The sequence below is a fragment of the Eublepharis macularius genome, chromosome 1 (genome assembly GCF_028583425.1).
Source record: "Eublepharis macularius isolate TG4126 chromosome 1, MPM_Emac_v1.0, whole genome shotgun sequence".
Lineage (NCBI taxonomy): Eukaryota > Metazoa > Chordata > Lepidosauria > Squamata > Eublepharidae > Eublepharis > Eublepharis macularius.
The window spans coordinates 226,996,616-227,022,820 of record NC_072790.1 but is presented as its reverse complement, the minus strand read 5'-3'; the positions used below and the strand labels follow the sequence as shown (position 1 = coordinate 227,022,820).

General features: G+C 50.3%; 2 protein-coding genes across 7 annotated transcripts in view; one reads left to right on the top strand and one right to left on the bottom strand.

Moving 5' to 3' along the window:
- The first annotated feature begins 826 nt into the window (after positions 1-826).
- KCNK7 (potassium two pore domain channel subfamily K member 7) lies at positions 827-7,605 on the top strand. The gene is made up of 3 exons (XM_054990463.1): positions 827-1,151; positions 2,893-3,288; positions 5,066-7,605. Exons 1-3 carry the CDS (start codon positions 827-829, stop codon positions 5,281-5,283), a joined length of 939 nt encoding a protein of 312 aa, XP_054846438.1. The 3' UTR covers positions 5,284-7,605.
- EHBP1L1 (EH domain binding protein 1 like 1) overlaps positions 7,595-26,205 on the bottom strand; it is a 47,584-nt gene continuing 28,973 nt past the window's right edge. For 4 of the 6 annotated variants that reach the window (XM_054990419.1, XM_054990435.1, XM_054990452.1 and 1 more), the window contains 7 exons: positions 18,004-18,067; positions 17,704-17,780; positions 15,108-15,228; positions 12,361-12,460; positions 10,427-10,500; positions 9,927-10,041; positions 7,595-9,174 (listed from right to left, as the gene is read on the bottom strand). In XM_054990419.1, the coding sequence (XP_054846394.1) occupies positions 9,087-9,174; positions 9,927-10,041; positions 10,427-10,500; positions 12,361-12,460; positions 15,108-15,228; positions 17,704-17,780; positions 18,004-18,067 (639 nt within the window). In that variant the 3' untranslated portion in view covers positions 7,595-9,086. The remainder of the gene's footprint in view (positions 9,175-9,926; positions 10,042-10,426; positions 10,501-12,360; positions 12,461-15,107; positions 15,229-17,703; positions 17,781-18,003; positions 18,068-26,205) is intronic. The other 2 variants (XM_054990424.1, XM_054990443.1) reach the window with 1 other exon arrangement.

Sequence of the window (26,205 nt, the reverse complement as noted above, 5' to 3'; positions counted from 1 at the left end):
TAGGGGAGGGAGCCATTCAAATGGCAATTGAGGTTGAGAGGGGGACCCTAGAGTTTTTTTAAAGAGAGTTGAAGGTGGAGGCTTCACTACCTGTAGCATGTAGACATCCTCCTTACTGTTGCTACTGGACAAACAGGTTTGGCAAGGTTTCCCAATCATAAAACAGCCCTGCTGAAGCTGTTGGCCAGAGGCAAAAGCGGGACTGAGGAAGGCACCTGAAGCACAAGTGCCGTACTAGTGTCTTAAAAAAGAAAGTTCTGACCCTCCCAAGCTTACACTCCGAAAACCTTGTTGGTCTCAGAGCTGCCACTGGACTCCAATCCTGCTGTTCAGCCTGCCGAAGAATCTTCCTCCAGTCTATAGAAAACCTCTTGCTGCTTTCGTGACTCACAAAATCTCACACCCTAGCACAAATGTTGTTAGTCTGATCGGTGCTACTGGACTCTTGCTCTTTTCTACTGCTACAGACAGCCTAACACGGCCACTCATCCTGATGTACCTGTAGCAGGTAGTTTCTGCAAGTTCTCCCAGCACCCAACCCCCGCCCCCCCTTGGGCGGCCGGCTGGCTTTCCTCCTCTGCCCAGGCTTGCGTGCCGTCCATCTCCAACCCGCCGCATTTCCCCCGTTGCCGCTTCTGCTCCCTTCTGGCCGCGGCGCCCTCCCGCTCCACCGCAGCCCAAGGCGGCTACCGACCCGAAACGCTCTTGGGGGCGGAGGAGCGGCGCTGGTGGCTGCGCGCAGCGCCGAGCGCCGCCCCGGGACGCTGCCCGCCTGCGGCTCTGAGTCAGCCGGCCCTGGCTGGTGCGCACCTGGCGCCGGCGGGCGATGGAGCTGCGCGGCGTGCCGCGGTCGTGGCGCTACGGGCTGCTGCTGGGCGCCTACCTGCTCTTCCTCCTGCTGGGCGCCGCCGTGCTGGTGGCCCTCGAGGGCCCGCCGGAGGAAGCGCTGCGCCGGGAGCTGCGCGCCGCCCGCGCCAGCCTGCTGACCGAGCACCGCGCCTGCCTCTCGGCGCCGCAGCTGGAGCGCCTGCTGGAGCGCCTCGTGGCCGCCGGCAGCTACGGCGTGTCCGGGCTGGGCAACGTCTCCGGCGACGAGAACTGGGAGTTCACCTCGGCGCTCTTCTTCACCGCCAGCGTGCTCACCACCACCGGTAAGCCGCCGGGGCCTGTCGAGGGGGGACCCCGCGCTCTTCAGGCGTGGCCCCGATGCTCCCACCTCAGCAGCTCCTTAGTCCGGGTTGCTAACCTCCAGGTGGTGGCCGGAGACCTCCCGGCCACAGAGACCAGTTCCCCTGGAGAGTGGACTCGATGGCGTTATACCCCTCCCCTCCCCAGAACCTGCCCTCCAGGAATTTCCCGACCCAGACTTGGGATTGGGTAGGGGTGGCTGCTGTCAAGAACCACGCAAATCCTTTAAGTGTAAAAGGACTTTGGGAGGTGATCTCCCCCAGATCACTCTACGGAACTCACCTCTGGGTTCCTGAGACTTCTACATGACACGTCTCCAGATACTCAGGGCCATTTTATTGCATAGGGGCTGCTGGCACATTTCTATCCTCCCTGCCAGGACTTCCATCAGCAGTGCTGTCATAAGAGGACACAAGGGGAAATCTGAAAACTGAAAGCCACTGAAGGCACTAAAAGAACCAAACATCATAAAAATAAAATCAGCCACAGTTAAAGAGCTGCCACCTTTTTAATCAGGCAGAACTGGGACAGGCCAGCCTTTTAGTGCTCCAATGAGGCAAGATAAAAAAAACAGCCCATCCAGGAGTATAGCCTGAAGTAGGAAAATGCAGAACTGGAAAACAAATGGTCAGGATAAGCTTTTATTTATCCTGGCATGGCAATTTTTGTTCGCAAGGAAGAGAAAATGCACAAAAGAATGTCTGCGTTGCGCTGCTATGAACAACTCTCAGCTGCCAAACCCTTTTCTTTCACAAACACACTTTGTTCAAACTTCAGGCATCAGTGATTAAAGTTCCTTTGTTCAGGCATGTCATTCTGCCTCCCCAGAAAGCATGGAGACAATCTCTTCGGACTAAATCTCTAGGCATTCAGCTCCCAAAATACAGACTATAAACAGAATGTCCAGGTGGCATCTCTAGGAGGTAGCATTTAAGTGGGATTAGAGGAGATGTCTGAACACACAGTAATGACAAACAAGGGCTGGGATTTTGAAACAAAGCAGAAAGGAAGGGGAGGGAAGTCTTTTAAAGCAAGGAACGCCAAACTGCCACTCATTTTGGATCCTTAAGCAAACACACACACACTGATCTCCAGGAGGATTCACATGGTGGGAGATGCTCTCTAGTTCAGAAAGGCACATACATGCAACCAGGGGCGATCCTGATTTTTGTACTTCCGGTCCTTAGGAAGCCACTGTTCTGATTTTGCTTTGGGGAGTGCCTTAGAGAGGATTGCTAAAGATAGAGGGACAGATCAGCAAAGAAAAATGGAAAAAGAAATCGCCCTTCAGGCTATACGTTCAGGATAATATAAAAGGAACCAGTTACTATTGAATACTTTTTAGACTGACATCATAATGATTGCAGTGATTAAATAGTAAGAATTTCTTCCTGGTTTGGGTGTGATAGTTGTAGACTGCAAACAGAGTGAGAGTGGTTTTTAATTCTGGTTCCTTCTTCTGAATGAAATTGACAAGATCCCTGCACCTGCAACAGCTACCACATTACTATAAACACCAAATCATTTAGAACATCCACTTTGAGGGAGAACCCTGTGTAATTCGAAAGCTTGCATCCTGAGTTTTAGACATGACTTGATCCAAAGAATTACTTAATTTGCTTCTTCCTTTCTTTGTCCATGGGTCCAAAGGTGACTGTGCAGACTTTGGATAGCGGCTTACGGCTCCATTTCTCTTCCCTGCAGGTTACGGCCACACGGTGCCTCTCTCAGATGGGGGCAAAATATTCTGCATCTTGTACTCACTTCTGGGGATCCCAATGACGTTGCTGCTTCTGGCTTGTCTGCTCCAGCACCTGCTGCCCTTTGTGAGCTATCGGCCCGTTCTGTACATCCACACGCGCTGGGGTTTCTCGTTGCCCCATGTTGCCCTGGCACATGCCGCAGGGCTTGGACTGGCCACCCTCGGACTCTTCATCCTGATCCCAGCTGTCTGTTTCTGGGCTCTGGAGGACAACTGGAACTTCCTGGAATCTGTTTATTTCTGCTTTATCTCACTCAGCACCATTGGCCTAGGGGACTACGTACCCAAGGGAAGTTCCCAGCCACCTCTGCATGAGCTGTATGAGCTCAGCATCACCTGTAAGCCGCCGCCGGGGGCACTGCCCCCCAAACATTATTGGGCAAGATCAAGATGGGTAGCTGTGTTAGTCTGTAACAGTAGAAAAGACCAAGAGTTCAGTAGTACCTATAAGCCTAACAAAATTTGTAGAAGGATATGAGCTTTTGTTGATCTTTTCTATTATTGGGCAAGTCAGTATGTCTATGGTGAGGGGGGTGAGGAGTGTTTTACCACTAGGTTTGGGATGTGAGCTCCAGTTTTTCAGGCAAGTCTCTTTAAGTTTGTAACAGCTGCATAAGAAATCTGGCAGCTGCATCTTTTCTCAGATGGAGCTGCTGTGTGTGTGTGTGTGTAGGGGTGGGAGTAACCTGTTGACCTTCTGCCTATCATATGGCTGTTAAAGGTGCAGTAGAAAGGGGGGCAAACTCTTTGAGAAAACAAAGCCTGGATAACATTAAACGAAAGCTGTAGATGCAAGGAGATGAACTGGACAGAGGACTTGGCTCTGGACTCATTCACTCTTTTTAAAGGTATGATAAGGGCTTAGCGACAAGAGCCTGCTTCGAATGTCAGGGCTCCTCTTTGAAACATTCAGAGTTGTGTCTTAAAAAGCAGAATATTTATTTTATTTAATACTTTTTATCCTGCCCCAAGGAGCTCAGACATCCGTTTTTGCTCCTCCAGCTTACCTTTGTGACAATCCTGTGAGGTTGTTTAGGGTGACCCTGACCTGGATAGCCCAGGTGAGCCTGATCTCATCAGATCCCAGAAGTTAAACAGGGTCAGCCTTAGTTAGTAATTGGATGGGAGACCTCCAAGGCAGGCCTGGGGTCTCTGCGCAGAGGCAGGCCACGGCAAACCACCCCTGTTAGTCTCTTGCCTTGAAAACCCCACTAGGAGTTGCCATAGCTATGGCTTGACCACCAGTTTAGGGTGAGTGGCCGGGCCGAAGATCACCCAGCAAGCATCATGGAACAGTGAATATTTGAACCCGGATCTCCCAGATTCTAGTCTGAAACTACAACCACACTTTTGTGTGTACAGCGCATTATCCACTTCTCTACAAAATGATTAAAGCCTTTCAGCTGGGATAAGGAAGCAAAAACAGACAGGATGGGGCTAAATGGTTAAGTGTAAGGCCAGCCTCTCTTGTGTTAGTAATTAAACTAGTGCCTGGACCTCTTGGGTTCAAAGCCTGCTTAAGTCACATACCTTGGTTTCCCTAGCGGATAAAACGGAGGTCCTGACCTCACTGGCACAGGAATGAAAATAAGGATTGCAGAGCGCCGTTTGAAATAAACTTAACAGGTGTGCTGTGTGTTCTACAGAACAAAGATGCCGTGTTTTCTCAGCTCCAGGAATCTAGTAATCTGTCTGCATGAGCGCGGGCAAGACAGAAATGGGAAGAACAGCCAAGGAAGCTGCAGCAAAGAGTAGTAAGGATGGGGCTAGATGACAGGTGGGAAGACTGGCTTGGACAGAGCTACCCACACAGAGAAGTTTGGAGGCAGGGAGGTGGGGAGAGAACAAAGTGCAGACGGGAGGAAAAATGGTTTATGGGCTTGTGCAAAAGGAAGCAATAAATAAAAGCAAGGCTGAAAATAATGGAGATCTGTAACAAGGAGGACTGGTAGCTTGGCTTCCAGGTACGTGCTCAGGGGATGCTATGACTATACCACATTAACAATATCACGAGAACGTCACAGTGGTAACTTGTGCTCCATATTTCCTGCTCTGGTGGAGGAGATGAGAAGCTGTTCCTTCCTCACTGTCTTCTCTTTCCCGCCCTCTCTCCAGGCTATCTACTTGTGGGTCTGCTGGCCATGATCCTGACTCTTGAGACCGCATACAAGCTGCGGGAAGTCCGTGCTTTCATCCGCTTCTTCGCCCCTGCCCGTGACACTCCCGGGGAGGATGATGACCAGGTGGAAATTCTGGGCAGGGACCAGTTTGCTTTGGACACTGTGTCTGGGGCACCTCCCCCAGACATGCCCATGGAAAAAGAAACCACTTGACGATTCCTCCGCAGAGGCGAGCAACCTCCCCAACGCCAACGGCAGCCTCACTCCCTTTCAGTAGGCGGTTCCTGGATTCCCCTCTCCCAGGGAAAAAAACTTTTGGCTGTGGAGACACAAAGCAGCCATGTGGGCAGGGAAAATTGATGGGGAAGCGGTGGGACAACTTGACATAATTCCAGAAAAAAAGCCGTTGGATCCTGCTCTGATTGCAAAACCCAACTCTGTATAGTGAGATGCGTGGAGAGCTTGTTCTTCCATGGTAGGCAAGATGCTCTTTGCCCATGCTCAGTACCAAAGTAGGATACTTCACATTTCCAGGCTAACCCCTGGCAGTTTTTTAAAAAAATTTATTCCAGAGCCCGAGAGGAAGCTTGGCGCCAGATACCTAGTTTGGGCCAGCAGATGTCCCTGTTGCCCCTTGCCATATCTTAGCAAATGAAAACAACTATTCTAGTTGAGTGCTGCACAGGAGAGTTGTTCAGCTCTGACTTGGGCCTCCAAGAATCTTGGGGTGGTTGCTGGCTCAGCTGCTGGCAGAATTTTGGACGCTCCAAAAATGTACACTCCCTTGCTTCAGACACACTTGACACTGAGACACAACAGATCCATATTTTTTCCCAACTGTGTCACATATCTGAACATCCCAATGCTTTAGCAACGTGAACCCTGGGGATCCCAGGGCTGAATTGGGACATAGGATTTTTCTCACACTACAGATGCTAATTTTATGCACTTCACACCTCTGTTCTATCAACTTAATTACAACATTTATTATAGCTAGCTACCTATCTAATTTGCAATATGCCTCCCACCCTGTACCTGGATTTTAAAGACTCCTCACTTTTTCTGCTCCACGTTTGACGAAGGGAGCTCTGATTCTTGAAAGCTCACACCCTGGAAACCTAGTTGGTCTCTAAGGTGCTACTGGACCCAATTCTTGCTCTTCTACTACAGACAAACACGGCTACTCACCTAAAACTACCCTGGAAAACGTTATTGGTCTTTAAGTACTATGGGACTTGATTTTGTTTCCGATATCCTCTTGCGCTAGATATACTAGGGACTGAACTTTGCAGTGTGAGTAAAAAGATGTGTAGAAGAGGGCTGGGGGCGGGGCGGGGGATGTACCTTGCACTTGCTCCAGAATGTTATAAACTGTTAAGGGCCAGGACAGGCCAAATCTCCCATTTTCCTTTTTTCCGTGTCCTGTGGAGGGCAGTGAGCATGCTCGGTCCTTATCAAGCCATTTCTTGGGGTAATTTACAAACTAGTTTTTTCCTACTTACCTGGGGAGCTCCCCAAATATACAGACAGCAAGTTGGTGAGTGGTCTGTCTTTGCTGCCCTGCTGACAGGCATACAGACATCAAATCTGCTCTTAAAAAGAATTACAGCATAGAGTCTGGATGACTTTATAGCCACTTAGGGGTAAAAAAGTCTCCTGTATTGGAGGCAGGGCTCATTTCGAGGGGGAACACGCTGGAACACAGTTCCGGCAGTTCCCCAAAGGTCACGTGTCAGGTGGCCCCTCCCACCTGACTCTCAGCCATTTGGGGTCTGTTTTGTCCTGGATTGGGGCTGAAACGGCCCGGATCAAGCTGATGGGTGGTAGATTACTCTCCTGTTCAGCAGTGGCCCAATCCTGACCATTTTGGGCCCCTTTTCAGCCATTTTCAGCCCCTTTTGCCATTTTGGGCCCAATTTCAGCCCTGAATGGCCAGGATTGGTTCCAAAGCAGCCAGGATAGGTGATGTCAGGGGGTGTGTCATATGCAAATCACTTATGCTAATGACACATTTCTGGTGATGTCAAAGGGCATGGCATATGCTAATGAGTTATGCTAATAAGTTCCTCCAGCTCTTTTTCTACGAAATGACACCCGATTGGAGGACTATCCTGAGAAGCCAGTGAGATTCCTGATCCATTGGGGGCAATATTAATAATATGTCCCGAATCATTTGTATTATTTGCACAGCCTAGATGTCCTTTTTTGAATGCATGCATACACATGTGCATCCACACACACACATTTCCTTTTCCATTCAAGCTGAACTTTCTCTTCCCTCACAGAAGCAACACTGTTTGTCAGCATCCTATTGCTGACATCTCCTTGAGTTGCTGCAATATTCTGAAACATGACATAACAGTGCAGGGGTCAACCACCTTTTGTGAGAGCCAACGCACATCAAAATTCAGAGAGCGACAAAGACCCAGCATAAGAAAATCCATGTAGACAATTGAAAATAAACAACTTACCATGACTGATCACTGATGTGGGTTAATAAACCATAAAATTTCTGAAGCCCAAATGATGATTGTTGCAAGTCCTTTATTAAGAAGTGGCTCAGGAGTGGTCTCACAGTGGGTCATAAATGGGGTAGGAGAACCGTGCCAAATTGCTTTAGTGCAGTGGCAGAAATCTGCATGGTTTTCATGTGGATTCCTGGCAACTGTTCACTTCTACCATTTCCCTTTCCATAAGGCATCTCTACAAAGCCCTTTAGTGGTAGAGAGTGCCCTCATGTCATAGCTGACTTATAGTGACCCCTGGTGGGGTTTTCATGGCAAGAGACTAACAGAGGTGGTTTGCCATTCTCTGCCTCTGCAACCCTGGTCTTCACCGGAGGCCTCCCATCCAATTACTAACCAAGGCCGACCCTGCTTAGCTTCTGAGATCTGTCAAGATCAGGCTCACCTGGGCTATCCAGGTCAGGGCACAAAGCCCTTTAGCCCCATTTTTTTAAAAAAAACTTGCCTGCCATTTCTTCACATGCTGGTTATTCTAGCATCCCACCTACCCTCCAATATATTTTAACTTAAAATTTTCTTTTTTAAGAGTCATATTTAGTTCTGTACTGAGCCACATTTGGTGCAGGAACCACAGGTTGCAGGCTCCTGTAACAGTGGCATGACCAGCAGCCCTGAAGGATCTCACTAGTGACAGGCTGTTTTTTAAAATGTGTGTGTGTGTGTGTGTGTGTGTGTGTGTGTGTAAAACATACAAAGAGGACTTTGGATAAATGCATTGCCATAAACTAATTTCTCAAGTCTCGTGTCTTTTGATATGTTTATTTCAAACCCTGGTACAAATTTAGTGCAAATAACCTGAAACAGACTGAACTGGGGGCTTGAGGCGGGGTGGTGGGGGAAGGGAAGGTTGGTGCAAAACTGGGAATTGAAATTTTGCATGATCAAATATCACTGTCAGAGAGTCGAAGGCACTTTGTGACTTTTGTACCATCCATAAGAACAACAAATAAAATACAGAGCCCCAAGAAAGCTTTGTAAAAAAAAAAACCACCAGCATCCTTGGTCGGGAAGGAAAGGGGAGGAGGCAGCCATTGAAACCAGAGTGGGAGCTCACACGCAGACAAGCACGCACACGAATAAATAGGTTCTAAGTTTGGAGAGAGAGATTTAAAAGGCTGGTTTCTGCTCTCTCCGGAGAGTAGATTCATGGGCACTGCCCTAAAAAATGCCATCCGAAATATTGTCTAAGTCTTGGAAATGGGGTAAGAGAAAGAAAGCAGCTCAGGACTGCACCCCCCCCCAATCCTCTTTGGCATAACTTATGTCAAGCGACAAGCAGCTTAAGGCCCCAAAGGACTGTGAGTAATGATTGGCACAGGCAGGACGCAATACTGTGTCAAGGCAGAAGGGTGCCCCTGTGAAGACTGGTGGGGATTGGGTCAGGGGCTGTCTTTAGGGAGCAAGAAGAGCTTTCATTTGCTAACTCCCCCCTCACTGACGTATATGGTGCGGGGTGGGGTGGTGGAAGAGTGGCAACTTAGTTTGCCAGCCTCAGCTGACGCGGCATTTCTCCTTGCGACTGAGCTTGCGCCGTCTCTGTTGCAGTCCCCGTTCTAGTCTGGCATCTTCTTCCAGAGCACTGAGAGGTCCAAAGTAGGGTGGGAGAAAGGAAGGGGTTTGGGGGGTGGGGGGAGATAATAGAGAGATGTTAACCCTTTGTTAACATATGCCCATATGTTAATATATTGTGCCCAATGGACAGAGGCACAAATTTAATTATCCTCTAAGATTTCCATCTATATGCACACTTTTCTCATGCTTTGTGTGTGTCCCCTAAGCACTAAGCACCATTCCACACCCAGAAATTAATTTCTACAATGCAAGGTACCATTCACGCCTTGCTGGAATCGTTTTCTCTCAGATTTGAAAGCCCTGCCCCTGCCCATTCCGGAGGTAAGCTGTGGTTACGAAGGGAAAAGCAGCCCACACATGCTCAGAGGCACTAACGTCTTCCTTACTGCCCTGCTCCCAATCGCAGGAACATCTCTGCAGGAAGTCTGAACAAGAGATCTTCTGGTTGCTGGCAGAATGACCTGAAGCTACTTTAATAACAACTGCACATATATACCACTCCTCAAGACAGATTAGTGCCCTTATATATACCACTTTAACTAAGATGTCATTGAACCTGAGACCTTCTACATGCCAAGCAAATGATGTACCACTCAGCCACAGCCCCTCTTCAACAGTCCATGGAATCCCTGTGTTGAGGACATCCAGTCTAAGGGCCTCTAAACTTCTGCATTTTGATTCCTGCTCTCTTGGGATGCTTTCTCTCCCTGGTGCTTATATCTTTGCCTTGGCAACTCCTACCAAGTAAAGGCTACTCACATCCTTTCTTTGATGTCCAGGTCTCTCACCAGTTCATCCCTCTGGTTCACCAGGGACACCAACTCTTCCAGGAGGAGCTGTTCACGCTGCTGTTGAGCTTCTGTTTTGAGCCAGTCTGGGGAGGGTGGGGAGAGGCAGACCCTCGTTAATCACGGGCTTTACAGTTCATCCGTCCCATCCCTTATGCTGCTCTGCACCCTTCTGTGGCCGACTCTGCTGACCTTTCCCCAGTCCAGGAAGACTCTTGGGATGCCTCAGAGATGGCAGCATGTCCAGGTACAGAGGGAAGGCTGGAGTCACCCAACAGTCTGAATCCAGAGGCATTCTTATTTATTTCATGTATACTGTGTCTTTCACCCTCCAGTAGGGACCCAAAGCGGCTTACCTCATTCTCCCATCCTCCATTTCATCCTTCTAACAACCCTGTGAGGTGGGCAACCTACAGCCAAGGCTGCAGCTTCCCTGTCCCTTCCTCTCCCTTCCCAGGGCCAATGACTCACCTTCAATGGCCATCATTGCTCTCAGTTCACGGCTGAGGAGTTCGAATCGCCGTTCCAGGTCTTGTTCTTCCATCCTGGAGGAGGAAGCAAAGGCTGTGTTCACACCAAGGATGGCAAACAAGTGTTAGGAGCGGCTGCCTTGAGTCCTATACTCGCTCTCTCTCTCTCTCTCTCTCTCTCTCTCTCTCTCTCTCTCTCTCTCTCTCTCTCTCTCTCTCTCTCGCATATGCGCACGTCTAGACAGGAGTGGGTTACCAGCAAGGGAGGTTATGTTCAGGGGCTTCTTGAATGTTCTCCACCATACCGCTTTAGAAAGGGGTGGAGAACAGAGGCACTTTGAGAAGCATCAGAGCAGGGCCCTGATCTAAAGGCAACATTGCACACACACACAGAGTCTCTTGTCAGTGTGGCGCCTGTAGTTCAGCTCTTTCGTCATGCAAGCCTCGGTTTCAGCCAGTTCAGACAAACCTGTCACACTCCACCCTTGATGAACAGGCAACCAGATGTGGCAACTGCCTCCAGGAATGCTAGACCCTCCTTGGGTCATCCGCAAAGCAAACTTTCAGTTAGGTCACAAGGTCTACAGGAAACCAACTCACACTGATCGATACTTACACAAAAACTCCAACCACCACCCCCGACAGAAAAGAGGCATAATGAAAACATTAGTGGATTGTGCAAGATGGATATGTGAGCCACACTTTCTCAATGAGGAAATTAATCATCTAAACCACGCACTTCAGGCGAATGGCTACTCCAGAAATGAAATCCGAAGAGCAATCAAACCCAGGATGAATCAAACAACCAAGGAAAAACAGTCTCCTACAGGAAAAGTGTTTTTGCCATATATCAAAGGAATTACTGATCAGATGGGAAAGCTTATGAAAAAGCATAACCTCCAAGCAGTATTCAGACCCACCCGAAAAATACAACAGATGCTATGATCAGCAAAAGACAGTAGAGACCCCCTCACCTCTGCAGGAGTATACCGTATACCCTGCAGCTGTGGACAAGTTTACATCGGGACCACAAAGCGTAGCATCCAGACAAGAATAAAAGAACATGAAAGACACTGCAGACTTGGACAACCGGAAAAATCAGCAGTGGCCGAACATTGCCTAACTCAAACAGGGCACAGTATCTTATTCCAGGACACCAAAATACTGGACAACACTTCCAACTACTTTGTCAGACTGCACAGGGAAGCCATTGAAATTCACAAGCATAAGGAAAACTTCAACAGGAAAGAAGAAACCTTAAGAATGAACAGAGCATGGTTTCCAGTTCTGAAAAACACCAGGCTAACAAAACACTCCACACCCGACAATAGCCCTGCAGAGAAGATTAGCACATCAAGCACCAATCCATATGCAAAAGAACCTCCTCAGGATACAGTGAAGCCTCCCGCCATTAGCATTCCACACCCTGGGAAACTCTTACAGGATGACTCAGCTCAGTCCCACCCCTCCTGAGTAGATATAAATGACCTGCCACATCTTTTCCACACTGTGACACTGAGAGATCTCTATCTTTTGGTGCTACACCTCTGAAGATGCCAGCCACAGCTGCTGGCGAAACGTCAGGAACTACAATGCCAAGACCACGGCAATACAGCCCGGAAAACCCACAACAACCATCCTCCTTGGGTCATTTATTCTGCAATGGCTCGTTCAGATGTACAATTTACACTTGGAGCTGAAGCCCTCAAGGGTGTGAACAGGCACATCAGAAGGAACAGGAGCAACCACGCTTTGCCGAAGTGAGGTCACGTGCTGGATGAACGCTGCCTTTTTCAGGAGTTTCATACTGAACACCTTCTCTTGACTGGTAACCATCCCCATAGGCGTAAAGCCTCTCCTTCACCCTGGCATGGCCAAGGACCGCAAGAAGTCCCTCCTCTTCCTCTCTGCCACCCCTTCCGTACCCACACTCACAGAAGCTGCAGTTGGTCCTGCCGCCGGATCAGGGCATTCTTCTTATTTACTAGCGTGAACCATTCCTGGATCAGCTCCTCTTCCTTCACTTTGTCAGCACCTGAGATGGACCAGCCGAAGAGAGAGGGAGAGAATCATCTCATTCTAGCATGTCCCACGCATGCACTTCCTGGCCTCAGTTGTTCAACTATGTCTAATCGGAACCATTGGGTGTGAGCCTGGGGGCATTCGCCTGGGATCATTTCAATGCAGATTCATTATCCCTAAATTCAGGCTTGTCTACAGATAACAACAACAACAATTTATATACTGCCCTTCAGGACAACATAATGCCCACTCTGAGCAGTTTACAAAGTGTGTAACTATTATCCCCACAACAAAACACCCTGTGAGGTGGGTGGGGCGGAGAGAACTCCTAGAAGTTGTGACCGTCCCAAGGCCACCCAGCTGGCTTCGAGTGGAGGAGTGGGGAATCAAACCCAGTTCTCCAGATTAGAGTCCCGCACTCTTAACCACTACACCAAACTGGCTCTCAGGCATTCCTCTGGTCACAGACATTCCTCTGGTCACCTACGAGAAGTATGCATCACCTCTAAGCGATCAGACAGAAAAGCTTCTGTGAACAGGAAGAGAGTTCTCTTAACGTTGAAAGTGACAAGTGAAAGTTTTACAGGCAAGTTGACAGTGAACAATGCTGTGAGTCAGCACACTACAAAAAAGATAGCAGCAAGGCAAGTTTTGTACCTTCTCCTCATTAGACTCTCAGAATTACTATCAATTATGAGCCTGCTGGCCATGTGGGGGAAATGCCACTGAGCAGTTTACTCACATGTACAGCTGAGACAGGAACCACAAATTTACACAAGATCAAGATTCCCCCCTCCTTTTGAAGCTTTTTTTTTAATGGAAGGGAAGCCACAATCTTGAGCGTCTGCAGCTCCCACCAGTAGACCATTCACCAGGGCAACTTTATAACACAAGACAGCTCCACTAAATTGTAAAAAATAGTCAGAGCAACAATGGGGCGGGGATCTGGCCACCCTTTCAAATCCAGTGCCCTGTCATGTGGGACAGAAACCTTCTTCCTGTAATAGCTACCCAGGAGAGAGAATTTCTCCAAGTGAAGCTTCTACCTTCATAGCATGAGAATGGTAGAACAAGCCAGAGCCATTGGTATTCTCTCTCTTACAGAACTACTAAAAGGATGACAGTTGAAATGCAATTAGGGGGAAAGGAAGCATCAATGCAGCTGGCATGTGTATAGGAGAAACATTCTTGCCGCCCCAATACTGCATCAAGTCAGGACGGTTCTAACTCATACAAAGGCACCTTTCTGCCTTCCTCACAGTGTTGTGGGCATGTGCATCCTCCCCCACAAGAAACTTAGGGGCATATCCACAACTACATATTTAAAGCACTTTCAGATCTGCTTAACTGTCATGGGTGCAAAATAAGAGAAAAGTGAAATCTGTGGCTCTGCAGCTCTGTGGGAAAAAAACACTCTCTAATCTTCACAAAATGACAAAAATCAAGGTTGTACAAGAGAAGCTCTTGAACTGGTTTACATCTGAGGTGCAGATGTTCCATAATTACCAGACTCCTCGAGTACACAGACATCCCAAACCAGACAGAAGTCAGGCAAAATCCTCAGGCCACCATGCTGGTGAGTTTGAAATCTTACACAGAGTTTTGTTCTAATGTGGTTGGTCCAAAGAAAGGTATTACATAGATTTTGTTTTTAGATTTTGCGTGGACCAATATTAGCTGTACGGCTTTTCCCAGCCAACAAACTCCAAGGCACCCTGAGGTCTTCTGTGGCAGTTCCACTTTCAGACAGTGGGTGGCACCAGAAGTTTGCTTGGAACAGCAAAACTCCAGCAAGGACCAGAGAGGGTGTCATAGACCGTGGGCACCTGAGCCCTGGTGGAGAAGGGGTGGAACAAGGGCTTTGCTCTAAACATGCCAAAGTCCTGTAATGGGATAGAAAAAGGCACATGTGGCTTGGTAAGGGCATGGCAAGAACAAATAAGAGGAAGGACAACTAGGGCTAGTTCCCCAGGGAGAGAAGGCCTACTCAAGACAAAGGTCTAATTGGGAGAAAAGATCTACTCAGGAGTAGGCACTAAGCATCAGGAACTGCCAGGAGGAGGATAAGAAGGGCTCACCTGAAGGAGGTAAGGGGAAAGTACCTGACTGGGACCAGCAAGGAACAGGGAAGGAGAATAGCCAACTTGAGCTGAGCTCTCTACAGTGAGTAGAGACACAGGAGTCCCCTGGACCAGGAAGGTGGCATTCCTGGCCAAAGAAGCCACAGCTTCCACTGGGCCAGGCTGGGGGGACCTAGCTACAGCCAGTGGTAACCCTGCCAGAAGATGAGGTGGCTAGGGCTTAGTGACCTGGTGAAGGATGTCAGCATGCCTAAGAACCTGGGTGAAAGCAGGCAGTGAACAAACCAGCCCAGCTGCAACCTTGGAAGTGGCTCATTAGCATGAAGCTAATCAATAAAAAGTAGAACCTTGGCATCTCTTGAGTGTTGGCTCATCTTTAACAATGTGGATAAACCATGGTTCATTCCTGGGGAGGATGAGCCCCCCCCAGCTGTGGGGCATTACATAGGGTCACTTCTAAGGAAATCCCGTTTCCTGTAACTGTTCCATCAGAACCATGTTCTCTTGGTGCACACTCTCCTCTTCCACAAGCTCCTCCCTGACATTCGGTCACTTCTGCATCTGGAATCCTTTCCCTACCTGATTCCATGAGTCCTCTTAGTTCCTTCTCCACGATGGCTGCCCGTCCATCAATCTGCCTCTGTTCCGTCTCCAAGGCCCGAAGTTCAGCTACCACGTACTGGCTGGTATCCTGGAACTTCTAAGGCAAATCCAGGACAGACATTAGAAGCAGAGGACGTGAGGGGCAGCATGAGCCAGCAAGAGGGCTGCCCTCCAGAAAGCAAAATACAGCGATGAGATTCGAACAGTCCCCACCCTCTCAATATAAGCCTTGTTTTTTCTCACAAGAAACTTGTGGCCTAGGGGCTGGAGAGCCATGCTCAGACATGGGGGGACTTGTCTCCTCTCTGCCTTGGCCTGCCCACCCAACTTTGGGCAGGTTGCTCAGTTTTTCAGCTTCACCTTCCCCAGTCATTAAAATGGGAACAGCAGCCTACCTCACAGGGTTACCAGGAGGGGGAACCGGACATACATAACTACCTTATACAGAATCACTCCAGTGGTTCAGCTAGCCTAGTATTACCAGCTACTGAATGGCAGCAGCTTCCTTTACTGAGAGCCTGAGAGCTTCCAGCTGAAAATGTCAGGGATTAAATTTGGGATATATTCTGCATACAAAGCATTTGTTGTAAATTATGAACTATGTTGCTTTTCTGGCATAGGGCAGAGAGAAAGAGGTTGAACATACCCAGGGTTTTTTTTCAGCTGGAACACTGTGGAATGGAGTTCCAGAACCTCTTGAAAATGGTCACATGGCTGGTGGCCCCGCCCCCTGATCTCCAAACAGAGGGGAGTTTAGATTGCCCTCCACGCCGCTCCAGCAGGATCCAACAGCTTCTTTTCTGGAATTATGTCAAGTTGTCCCACTGCCTCCCCATCAATTTTCCCTGCCCACATGGTTGCTTTGTGTCTCCATAGCCAAAAGCTTTTTCCCTAGGAGAGGGGAATCCAGGAACCATCTACTGGAATCTACACTCCCCTCTGTCTGGAGATTAGGGGCGGGGCTACCAGCCATGTGACTATTTTCGCCGAGGGCGATTTAAACTTTTAAAAACTCCCCCCTTGTTCCAGCTGACCCAAAGTGACGTCATTGGTCTTGGGAGCATGCGTGCACTTTGCGCGCGCGCATGTGGTACCAGGGGCACCACCTCCTGCCTAGAGTTGCCCCCTTTGCTGGCAACCCACTGAGTTCCACCACCTTTTTTCCCAGAAAAAAAGCCCTGAACATACCCACTGGGGAAAGCTTAGGAACGTGCCCCTTTCCACCAACCAGCTCTCTCCTGGATTGGCCGCATGTTTTCCAGCCTTCTCAGGCCTAAAACCTTGCTGTCTTAAGGAAATTGGCCTATTACCAGCCATTTGCCCTGTGAGATCCAACTATTCTCATGAGGAATGGATCTGCTGAATTTGGTTCCTGTGGTCCAAAGGAGCTGCTGTCCTAAGATCATGCATGCTGCATGCACATCACTCGTGCAATTTCTACAATGGCACAGAGTACGTGGGGATGGCTCTACTCTCCACTAAGGAGGGGTTGGGTGAGTGGCTCACCACAAACATAATTGGATCCAGGTTGGGGCTGGGGGGAGAGACAGCCTCCAGAGCAACAAAGCAGGCAGAAGATTTGAACAAGTATCTGGGGATCTTCCCAGGAGTGAACAAACATCTGTTGGTGCTACTGGACCCCAGTTTTGTTCAACTACTACAGACTAACAGCTGCCCACCTGAAACTATCCACAAGAGCATGAAAGTATTTTTATTTCAGAGGCAGTGATGTATACTGGTTAGAGTACTGGATTCGAATCTGGGAGACCCACGTTCAACTCCCCTCCCTACTCTGCTGTGGATGCTTGCTGGGTGACCTTGGGTCAGTCACACACATTCAGCCTAACCTACCTGACAGGGTCATTGTGAGGATAAAAACCACTGGGAAGAAAAGTGGTATATAAATGAAGTTCTCAAGTTCTTGTGGCACCCTTCTTACATGTCCAGGGTAATGCCAATCGCCACCTTGGGGTCAGTAGCCATTTTCCCCAGACCACTTTAGCTAGGGATCCTAAAGAAGTTTTGCCATCTTCTGGGCATGGAGTAAGGGTCACTGGGTGTGTGTGTAGGGGGGAGGCAATTGTGAATTTCCTGCATTCTGCAGGGGGTTAGACTATGTGACCCTAGAGGTCCCTTCCAATCCTATGATTCCATGATTCTAAATCTGTGCGATTGCAATCCAAGGGGATCTTGAATTAAGAAATCTGCAAGAGAACTCTTGCATTGGCTCTAACTCCTTTATTTTTAAGGACTTAAACATTGTCTGGTATCAGAATAAGGTTTTTGTAGCCCAGTGCTCTGTCTACAACAGAGGCCATCTAGATGCTCACAAACAGGGCACAATGGGAAGGAAGACCATATACTTATTTCTTTAAAATATTTTAATTATCCTGCACTTCTACCCATCTCCCCCCACCTCGAGGCTGCTGATTTCTCACACCATTTGTTCTCAATCATCTGGTAATTAATTAGAGGTAGATTGCTCTTGACCATGGAGGACCCACTCTGTGCTGTCCCAGCAAAGTGCGCCACACCTCATGAGACAGGTAACTTGGCTCTCCCAGCCCCTTACCGGAACCTCCTCTTCATTGGTGCTGTTCTTGAGGCTGGAGTCCTGGATCGGGTTCTGGGAAGTAGTGCTGGAAGGAGCTATAATGGATACAGCAAAAGGTTGATTACTCTGAGCTGACAACAGGTGTCTAAGAAGGAGGGCATGGGCTAATAGCTAGAACCAGCGTAGGATGGAGCTTCCATGGTCTCCAGATGGTCCTCAAAAGAAGATTTGGGATGCAGCGGAGAGAAAGCCCCTCCCACACACAGCTGCAAGCGTTAGCTTATACCTACCCACCCAGGCAAGAACCCCAAAACTCACCTGTATTTTGCTGTGCCTTTGCAGAGCCGTGTCTGAGTCTCAAACTCTCATCAGGGCTATCATCCTGGGAGATCAGAGAGGAAAAGGGGTCACCACACCAGAACACACACAGTCGAGCCTTGGAATTATTTTTATCTTAGGAAAAAATAAACTTGTTTATAGAACCCAACTATTTACACACACACACTTTTAAAAGGGGAAATCTCATCATAATAGGAGAAATCACACGTTTTCAACCTGCCTCTTCCAATGCACACATTGCAAAACATGCAGGTTGGGTCTGAGGTCCCCACCCTGAGTCCTGTATAACAGTCAGACTTGAGTTGTGGACTCTTCTTGATTCTCAGAAGCATTGTACCTGATCTGGATTGTAACTGTGATCCTTCTCCACCCTGCACCTCTTCCCCAACCTGAAACAGTCTTGGGGGGGGTACTATCGGGCACACTGGAGAAACTCAGGGGTACAGTTGTACACTGCGTTCTCAACCTGCATACTCTGTAATGTGTGAAGAGTCCTCAAGTTCAATGGGAATTATCACTGGTTTTACCTCTTTTATGCCATGTTATTCATAAGAATAAACACGGGAGACATAAGGATTGTTGCATTTGCATCTGACACCACTCCCTACACCCAAGCAAAGAACAATCAGTTTTTTTTGGGGGGGGGGCTCCCTGCCTGCATCAGATGCAAATGCAGAGGTGGAAAAGGCAATGCAGAAGACAGAGGGGTAGCCACAGAACTCGCTTGATGGCCACCCATCCCCTTCCCAAGTTCTGGTTCTGGCAAAAGTAAGGAGGGCATTGTCAGCCCAGCCGTCCACGGTAAACACTAATGTAGAATTAGTGAATATGAATGGAGAGAATCTTGAGATCCAGAAGAGGCATGATAGGTCGAAAAAGCAGATTCCAAAGGTGTTAGTCTGCTGCAGGATTTAAAAAGACAGTCATGCAACCATTTCAAGGTTAATACGTTTATTGTAGAAGAAGCATTTCTAGATCCAACACCATTTTGTTACATGCAGGGACACCTCGCCAGACAGGTGTATACAACCCCAGAGACAGAAAAGATACAACGTTCTTTTAAATAACAGTTGATTAGTTCATAGGTTACCAGGATGATGAGAAATGGAGCCTCCCAAAATGCAGCATACTCAACACTTGCTCCACAGCACCAGTTTGAAATACTGCATTTGTTCCCATTATGTTGCAATCTAAAAACCCATCACTGTTAATCCTGGGCTGAGGCAAATTGCCCATTGGAAAGTATGGAAGAGAAAATGCACCTGCTCTTAGGGAAGAAGAGAGGCCCGAGACAACAGAACAAACTGGCACCAAATTAGAAATGAACCACAGAGTCAGGGTTGTGAGGCAGAGGAAGGGGGGTTAGGGGGAATCAAAGGCTGTGCAGCAGAAACTCCCACAAGAGAGGGAAGGTATCTAATGGCGACACACAAGTCATCCACTTCCCAGAGCCCCCCTCGCTACTTCAGACCATGCAACCTACACCCCAGAAGCTGCACACCGCAGAAAACCAAACTGGAGGCGGGCTTCCACATGGGTTATCTGCCCTGGGCTCAATACTTGAGAAGCGCGGCTGCCAGCCCCCTGCTCGGCGCAGGGGATCCCCCACCTCCAGCTGCCATCCCCTACCACAGCTGACCTTGCCAGCAGGGGCAAAACGGAGGGGGGAAGGGGGAAGGCAAGCCAGGATGCAGGCTAGAGAAGAGGGTGCGCAGGTACGCAGCTCTGGCCAACAATGCCATTTCTAGTGAGAACTAGAAGCAACAGGTCATGCCAGGACCAATTCAGTAAGAACCAGCCCCAAAAGACTATGATTTAAACTTTCTACTGAATTGGCTCTGGCTGATGCTTCCGAGGTCATGCTGGAAATTATGTCATCAGACCAGAACACAGGCAAGCACTTTGTGCATGTGCACAGGAAAAAGTAAATATCACCTCCCCAGCCCCTGCATTACTCTCTCACCCACTTTTAGGTTGGGGGGACCTGTGGGGTTCCCAGGTCCTTATACCCTCCTGGCAGGAGAGGGGGGGGCCCAATACCTACTGGGAGTGTGTTCTTCTCTCATGTGCACTCCCAGAACTAATGGGATGACATGACTTCCAAAAGTGATGTGGTCATGCTAGCTGCAGGAGTGCTCCTGTGCTCTGTGCAGAGCCAATTCTTTGAGAACTGGCCCCAAATGAAGCACGAGAGCACTTCTGTGGCCAGCACAATGATGTCACTTCAGGAAGTGACATCATAGCATCCCCTGGGAGCATGGGCACCACTCAAGTTCCCGGGTTGCTGACCAGTGGTGGGCAATCTCTGGGTGGCCCATAACCTCCCGTTGGTTGCCAGTGACTGGCAGTCAAGCCAGTACACCATCAGGAGTTTGCCTGTGTCATAGTACAGCCTGAGCTTGACGAGTCCTCTGAGGAGGAGGAACTGGAACAGCTGACGCTTGCTGACAGCCTTGCTCCTCCTGGGGAGGAGCAGCCTGTCTCCCAGCAGCCGACCACAGCTGAACAGTCAGAGGCTGAATCCCAGCCAGAAGTTCCCCTTCCCCACCCAGAGCCACCGGCCCAGATGCAGCCAGCTTCCTTATCCCCTCCAACATCTCCAGACTACCGAGAGCAACGTCGGCGTAGCAGGGACAGAAGAGACTTACAGACCCGACGTCAATCTGCACGCCTCCGGGCTCTGAACAGGCCAGCCTTCTCAGAGGAAGGAGGGGCTTCAGAGGAGGAGACTTGAAGCAGCTGTGCGAGCTGACCGAATGCCCTTAGATTATAAAAGCCAGAGGGAGGGCTCCCTTCAGCGTGGCTTCAACGAGTTCTCTAAGCTGCTCCTGTACTGCCTGTGTTTGCTCCTTGGAACTGTCTCTCTGACCTCCGACCCGGCCTGTCCTCGACTACTCCCTTGATTTACGGACTTTGCACATTCCTCGCCTTGCCAGCTGGACCTCGTTACCTGTCAGCAGCACTCTTAAGACTCGGCAACCTCTGGAAGCAGGACAGTTTGAAGCCACCCTCAAAATTCTCCAGCACAATGGAGGAAGGCACTGCTGTTGCTACTGACCTTGCTGCCCAGACCCAGTGGCTGCAGACACAGGTGCAGCAATTAACCCAGACCATAGCCTTGTTGCAGCAGCAGGTAACCCTGAGGCCAGGTCCTGCACCTCCCCGGAAATGCCCAGTGCAGCCTCCAGAGAAGTTTGCAGGGAATGTTGAAGAGTTCCCTGTATTCCTGGCACAGTGTCAGCTCTACATGGAGCTGCGGGCTCAAGATTTTCCTGATGACAAGACCAAGGTCGGTTTTGTATTAAGCCTCTTAAAGGGGAACGCTGCCAAATGGGTGACACCTTTACTGCTCATGAATTCACCACTGCTGAGTAGTTTTGCTGATTTTGTGGCACACTTGAAGGCTATCTTTGCAGACCCTCTGAAGGCAGAGCGGGCCAACCGCCGCATTCGGCGGCTGCGGCAGGGGCCAGGTACTCTGAGGGACTATACCACTGACTTCCAGCTATTGGCACAGGACCTGGGCTGGAATGAGGCCGCACTCATGGACCAGTACCTGGAGGGCTTGTCTGAGGAGGTGCTAGATGAAGTGGCCCGAGTTGAGCGCCCTCCAAATCTCCCAGCCCTGATCTTACTCTGCCTGCGTATCGACGGTCGCCTGGAGAGTCGACGGCAGGGCCGCAAGGAAGTACGTTGCCACTCCGAAAGCCAACCACCTGCTGTGGGATCCAACCCCTGCTCCTACTTGTCCCGAAGCCTGACCCCAGAGCCCAGGGAAGTGGAAGCCTCGGCTGTCAGCATTACACCCCAGGGTTTAAGGGGAGGCCACCCCTATCATTCTGGACCCCCCATAGAACACCAAAAGCCTCCTGACATTGGGCCCCAGCATCTTCTGATCCCCGTGAAGCTGCAGCTACCAGAGGGGCGCTGGTTGTTGGTGTACGCCATGGTGGATTCTGGAGCTAACCCAGTCCTATATGGATGCCCAATTTGTCAGGCAACACCAAGTGCCGACACGCACCAAAAAGACGCCAGTTTTGGTGGAAGCCATCGATGGTCGGCCTCTACGCTCGGGTCCAGTTACTCAGGAAACCCACCTTCTAGGTCTGCACATAGGGAACCATCAGGAGCAGCTCAGCTTTGACATCGCTGCCATGCCTCGCTTCCCGGTAGTGCTGGGGATGTCCTGGTTGAAGAAGCATGACCCCTTGATTGAGTGGAGCAAGCAGAACCTGCGCTTCCAGACCCCATGTCCCCATGAGGCGCCCTCTGTGCTCCTGGGAGGGAGCACCAGTTCAGATCTGTCTGCACTCCCAGCCAAATATGCAGAGTTCCAGGATGTCTTCCAAGAGAAAGGCGCCGACCGGTTGCCCCCACACCGGCCATATGATTGCGCCATCCACCTTATTCCTGATGCCCCCTTGCCCACTGGGCGGTTGTATTCCCTATCAGAACCTGAGCGAGGAGCCCTACAAGAGTTTTTGGCCAAGAATTTGCAAAGAGGATTCATCCGTCCATCCACTTCCCCTACCTCAGCCCCTGTCTTGTTTGTAAAAAAGAAATCCGGGGAGTTGCGCCTATGTAATGATTACCGGGCCCTCAATCGCATCACCATAAGGGACCGCTACCCACTGCCACTGATCCCAGAACTACTGGACCGATTACGGGGGGCCCAAAGGTACACCAAGCTCGATCTGCGAGGCGCCTACAATTTGGTGCGTATACGCCCTGGAGATGAGTGGAAGACTGCGTTTGGTACCCGGTATGGCCAGTATGAGTACTTAGTCATGCCCTTTGGCCTCTGTAATGCCCCAGCTGTGTTCCAGCGCTTCATGAATGATGTCTTCCGGGACTTGCTGGATCACTTTGTGATAATTTACCTTGATGATATCCTGATCTTCTCCCAGGACCCCGCTGAACACACCAAACATGTTCGGGCTGTCCTCCAACGCCTGAGGCAACATGGCCTGTATGCTAAGTTGGAGAAGTGTGCATTTGACTTAGACACTGTAGAATTTCTAGGGCATCTCATCACCCCACAGGGCATAAGGATGGACCCCCAAAAGGTGGAGGCAGTGCTGTCTTGGCAGGCACCTCGAAATCGGAAAGACATTCAGAGGTTCCTTGGCTTCGCCAACTACTATCGGCAATTCATCCCAAACTTTGCCCTCCTAACAGTGCCCCTCACCAAGTTGCTACGGCCCCGAGAACCCTTCCGCTGGACAGTAGAAGCGCAACAGGCCTTCCAGCAGCTAAAAACCCGGTTTGCAACGGAACCGCTCCTACATTACCCAGACCCAAGCATACCCTTTGTGGTCGAGACTGATGCCTCCAGTGTCGCACTTGGCGCTGTGTTATCCCAGCAAGACACTGCCGCGGGCCCTCTACGACCCTGCGCCTACTACTCCCGGCAACTCAACGCAGCCGAGAAAAACTACACCATCTGGGAGAGGGAGCTCCTGGCGATTAAATCAGCGTTTGAGGTCTGGCGGCACCACCTAGAGGGTGCCCGGCACCCCGTGCAAGTTCGCACAGACCACCGGAATCTTGAGTATCTACAGACTGCTCGTAGATTGAACCAGAGGCAGATTCGATGGTCCCTGTTTTTCTCCCGTTTTAACTTTACCATTACCTACATTCCCAGCTCCCAGAACAAGCGGGCAGATGCCCTCTCTCGAAAACCTGAGTTCGCTTCCCCGTCCCTTAAGGAGCCGCTTCTATCCACAGTTCTACCGCCGGAAGTGTTTGCTGCCGTGCCCCCTACTGCCTCGCTCCAGGAACGGATCCAGGAACAACAGCTACGTGACCCCTTCGCCATGAAGATGCTCCAGTGTCTTCGTGATCCTACGCAGAATCCCCCCAGGGGTTACCGAGAGCAGGCGGGGATGCTCACCCACCAAGACCGGGTCTATGTGCCACCGGGGCCACTACGGACCGAAGTCCTGCAACTAGCGCATGACACCAAACCCGCTGGACACTTTGGTCGGTATAAGACAGCACATCTGCTGACCCGGGAGTTTTGGTGGCCCCATGTACAGACCGATGTAGCCCAGTACGTAGCCTCCTGCAGCACCTGCAGGCAAGCCAAAGATCCCCCTGGCAGGCCTACAGGACTATTGCTCCCCCTGCCCACTCCTAATGGCCCCTGGAAAGCTGTGTCCATGGACTTCGTCACGGACCTCCCTACTTCTGCAGGGAACACAAGCATCCTAGTGGTGGTGGACCTCCTGACTAAGATGGCTCACTTTGTTCCTTGTTCCGGACTCCCAACTGCCCGCGAAACTGCCCGGCTGTACTTACACCATGTTTTCCGCCTCCACGGATTGCCAGAACACCTGATCTCTGATCGGGGGACCCAGTTCACCTCCCGCTTCTGGCGCACCCTACACACCCTACTGGGCACCCAAGTACACTTATCTTCCGCTTATCACCCCCAGTCTGATGGCCAGACGGAACGCACCAATGCCACACTGGAACAGTATCTCAGGTGCTATGTAAACCACCAGCAGGATGACTGGGCCCCACTGCTCCCCCTGGCGGAGTTTGCATACAACAACTCAGTGCATACCTCAATCCGTCAGACCCCGTTCATGGCCAATTATGGGTTCCATACCCGGTTTTTCCCGCCGGTCATGCCCACTGCACCAGTACCAGCTGTCAATGACTTTGTGGAGGAATTGCAGGCACTGCATAAGGTCCTGCAGGACCAACTACACCAGGCCAAAGAGGCATACAAAGAGGCTGCTGATCGTAGGCGTCAGCCAGGAGAGACTCTCAAGGTTGGGGACAAGGTGTGGCTCTCAACTCGACACCTCCGCAGTCAGAGGCCCTCCCGAAAGTTGGATGCCCGCTTTATTGGCCCATTCCTAGTTACTGCCCAAATCAACCCCGTGGCCTACCGGTTACAGCTACCCTCTACGCTCCGTATTCATCCTGTGTTTCATCGGTCCCTCCTTGTTCCCGTTGCCCCCCCACATCCTCTCCGAGATCCAGAGGCGCCACCACTACCTGTCACGATAGAGGGCCAGGAGGAATATGAAGTAGCGCAAATATTGGACTCCAGACGACGACGTGGCCAACTCCAGTATCTGGTGGACTGGAAGGGGTACGGACCCGAGGACCGCTCTTGGGAACCTGCGGAGAATCTTCATGCCCCCGACTTGGTGCGCCGCTTCCACCGGGCCTATCCACGGAAACCGGCCCCATCCAGTGTGGGGGGCCCTGGGGGAGGGGATGGTGTCATAGTACAGCCTGAGCTTGACGAGTCCTCTGAGGAGGAGGAACTGGAACAGCTGACGCTTGCTTGACAGCCTTGCTCCTCCTGGGGAGGAGCAGCCTGTCTCCCAGCAGCCGACCACAGCTGAACAGTCAGAGGCTGAATCCCAGCCAGAAGTTCCCCTTCCCCACCCAGAGCCACCGGCCCAGATGCAGCCAGCTTCCTTATCCCCTCCAACATCTCCAGACTACCGAGAGCAACGTCGGCGTAGCAGGGACAGAAGAGACTTACAGACCCGACGTCAATCTGCACGCCTCCGGGCTCTGAACAGGCCAGCCTTCTCAGAGGAAGGAGGGGCTTCAGAGGAGGAGACTTGAAGCAGCTGTGCGAGCTGACTGAATGCCCTTAGATTATAAAAGCCAGAGGGAGGGCTCCCTTCAGCGTGGCTTCAACGAGTTCTCTAAGCTGCTCCTGTACTGCCTGTGTTTGCTCCTTGGAACTGTCTCTCTGACCTCCGACCCGGCCTGTCCTCGACTACTCCCTTGATTTACGGACTTTGCACATTCCTCGCCTTGCCAGCTGGACCTCGTTACCTGTCAGCAGCACTCTTAAGACTCGGCAACCTCTGGAAGCAGGACAGCCTGCCACCAGTGGCCACTTGGGATCCCTAGGAACCTGGCATTCCTGTTGGGAAGTAGGGTTTTTTCTTGCTTCCCCATTGTGGTGCATTTGTGCACCCCTAGGGCTTTTCTCCAATATTTCTCAAACCTGCTTTACTTTGAAGTTTTGGGGGAAATTGCAGTAAAGCTGGGTAGAAAAATTAGGATTTTCTGGCCCACATGGCAGCCATTTTCCCTGACTTTGTCCTCAAGGCAGCCATTTCCTTCCCCCACTACTGGGTGGCTTTTATATTTTTTATTTCAAAATTGGCAGTAGAACAGCTTTCTAATGATATACCATTATAA